Source organism: Mus musculus, chromosome Y (genome assembly GCF_000001635.26).
Source record: "Mus musculus strain C57BL/6J chromosome Y, GRCm38.p6 C57BL/6J".
In the NCBI taxonomy this organism is placed as follows: Eukaryota; Metazoa; Chordata; class Mammalia; order Rodentia; family Muridae; genus Mus; species Mus musculus.
Genome location: NC_000087.7, coordinates 68,464,512 through 68,467,664, shown reverse-complemented (window position 1 = coordinate 68,467,664; position 3,153 = coordinate 68,464,512). Strand labels below are relative to the sequence as shown.

Genomic DNA, 3,153 nt, shown 5'->3' with positions numbered 1-3,153 from the left:
CTGAGGCTCCTCCTCTTGCAAGACTCTAGATCTTTTCAAGTTGCTATGAAACCAGTATGGCACTCTGAATGTAGTTGGCCTATGAGGAGGTGTGGCCTTGTAGGAGTAGGTGTGGCCTTTTTGGAGGAAGCATATCACTGTGAGGCTTTAAAGCTCTGCTCAGTGTGGAAGACAACATCCCTGCATGCAGAAGACTCTAAGCTTCCTCTCCACCACTACATATGCCCAGACACTTGCATGTTCACTTCCTTGATGATAGTGGACTGAACCTCTGAAACTGCAATGAAATGTTGAAAAGCCCTAATGAAATGTCTCTAATGAGTTGTCTTAGTCATAGTGGTTTTTCACAGCATTGAAACCCTAATTAAGACATCCAGCTAGCATAGAAACTCTCCCAGATATCAAAATTAATCAACAATAAAGAGTATTTTCAAGTCATTTGGCATTCAAACTTATTCTAGAGAAAAAACACAAATGATTGAGTCCATGACAAGCCTGACTAAAAACAAAAACAAAAAACAATACAAAAACAAACAAACAAAAAACAAACAAACAAACAAAACAAAAAAACTAAAAAACCTACAACAACAATAAAACCAACCAAACAAACAAACAAAAGAAACACTCAGAGTGCATATGGGACCCATTAAGACCCCCATGAAGCACAGGGGCTACTCAGGAGTAGTGACCAACATATTGGGCAACCTCATAGAGTTTGAAACCCATGAGAACTGGCATAGAAAAGAGATCAGCACATATGCATTGAGTACACCTTCACTGTTTTATGAGAAGGAGGTCACACATAAATTTGAGACAGGAATTTCCAGGGAATAGACAGGCTGAAATGGTACATAGGTATGTTGGGAGTCAGATGTTTGGAGGAGAGCCAGGGGAACAGGCCAGTGGTGAGCTTTTTGATGGTCATCTGGGGCACTCAACAGAGACCTCCAAAAGATCACAGGATTCATCCCAGGCAAAGATTGCACAGGGAAAGAACTCAGGATCCACGCCCCACCATATATTATCTCACAGTTTATTTTTTTCTCTTTTAAATTACTCTTTGATCTGATCAGCTGGCTATTTGTTAAGAAACCAAAGAACCTAATGTGGATATGCCCAATTTTAACTACTTGCAGAAAATTTCTATTCTTCTTGGGTCTCCTGCTTCACATTTTGAGAACTTCATCTTAGAATTCATTTGTCCCTCAGTGTCCTCTAGTCCTTTGTGTGTCCTTTATTGTTTTTAAAGGTCACCATCAATTTAATCTTTCTTAACTTCTTCCTGGTCTCTTTTCTGCATGTTAATATTGGATTTCTTAAAAAGATATCTTAATGGGAATAGATGACCATGTTGTCAAGAGCACTACTGTACCGCAAAAAAACTGGATTTGTTTTCTTGAATTCATATCCAATGGTTAACAATCAGCTTTAATGCCAGCTCCATGGGATCTGACAACTCATGTCTCTGTGGTCACCTATACTCTCAAGCTCATGCCCTACTCCCACCCATATAAATAAAGATAATAAATCTTAAAATGAGAGACAAGTTTCATTTGGTTTCATTATTCAAATGAAACCTTATTTTGTCTGATTTCTGAATCTCTTTGGATCAGTTTTCTGGGTTGCACTTTGTGTAACAAGGCCACATTCCTTTTATCTATCACTCTTTCCCCAACTTGTTGTTTCTCCCTCAGACTTCATACCAGAGATTCTATCTATGTCCTGTCTTTCTCTGCTTCTTCCTAAAAATCCATTTTTTGCTGCCATCCCTGCTCCTCTAAGTCATATCTCCAATTCCTTGCTCACTATGCAGACCACAGAATCTAAGTCCTGTCCATTTTAGCCTGTGTGATATTAGATGTATGCACTGTTCACAGCCTGCGTTGCAACTTTCATCTTCCTTTGATGTTCTTTCTACCATAGTCCATCTCTTCCAACAAAGTGTTCACTAAAAGCATGTCATGTCACACGTATTAATTTTTAGAACAAAACAAATTTTATTGACAAAGATACTGAGGTTGTCAAAGACCCATAGGTACCCAACACAGGAAAACAAACATTTTTTTTCAATCTTATAAGTTTACATTTCTGTACTTTGTGATTTTTTTTCAATTTAAGTGATATTTGACACCAGAGTATAGACATAGATATGGAGGTCACCGAGAAATTTGATAAAGTACACAGTAGGATTGGCTAGAACTTTGTAAACAACCTTTCCAAACTTTTTGGATCCATCATCTCTGGTGTACTGCACCCAGGAACCTATTAAGAAGTCATTGTCATCACCTGATCTCGCCTCAGCCAGAGGGGTCTCTGGAATGATGTGGAGGTTACCTTCCTTGTAGTCATCCAGGAGCTGATAGACGTAGAGGACCGGATCCTTCTTGTAGGAAATGTAAAAATAGTCCTGTAAGAATGGCACCTGGGCTAGCACCATCCCACTCCAGTTGTCCTCAGAGCCATCTTTCCCCTCAAATTTGTGTTGTACCTCTCTGCCAACCAGTGCGCCTGCGAGGTGGACATCCCTCACCTGAGGAAAAACTACTTTGTGAGGCAAGACCTTAAGATTTAAAATCCTCTCATCGCTGTGGAGCTCCTGTCCGTAGACACTGTCAATTCCGTCATACTTCACCAAATAAAGAGAAGGGTTTGTTGGCAGTTGACCTAGAATGATGGCCTTCCAATGGGTGACAGGCTCATTACCTTCCTTCCACCCGTGAGAAATTCTGCAGCCAACAATATTCCCCAGGGCCTGGGAAGAAGGCTTCCTCCTACTCTTCTTCTTGAGTGATGTCATGCTCAGACTCTTCAGATGTATTGTCTTCTACCTGGCTGTAGACCTGTTGTGCTAGATCACACTGTCTTGTGGCTTCCATTCCCGTCAAATATCATACTTGCTCATTGCCTGGGACTGAAGATCTTGCCCGTTTAAACCAGACACAATGCTGTTGCCTCTATCATATATATGAATTCCTGATGGGCAATGGTTATGGGTTGGGAGTGAATGCTGGACCAAGACTCTTCTCTAAGAGAACTTCTGAGCAGGTGAAGAAGATTATGCTAAACAGTTTTGAGCTCCTAAAATTAATTTTATAAAAATAAGAAGTTAATAAGTCAGCCATGGTGGTACACGCATTTAATCCCAGAACTCAG

General features: G+C 40.3%; 1 protein-coding gene across 1 annotated transcript; it reads right to left on the bottom strand.

The window, feature by feature from the left end:
* Positions 1–2,113: 2,113 nt before the first annotated feature.
* On the bottom strand, positions 2,114–2,797 carry Gm21127 (predicted gene, 21127). The gene has a single exon (XM_017318741.2). The coding sequence runs from the start codon at positions 2,795–2,797 to the stop codon at positions 2,114–2,116; it is 684 nt and encodes a 227-aa protein (XP_017174230.1).
* Between the last annotated feature and the right edge of the window lie 356 nt (positions 2,798–3,153).

Bases quoted from the DNA above. Each gene is read 5' to 3' on its own strand.
- Gm21127 (XM_017318741.2), bottom strand. From the start codon at position 2,797: ATGACATCACTCAAGAAGAAGAGTAGGAGGAAGCCTTCTTCCCAGGCC.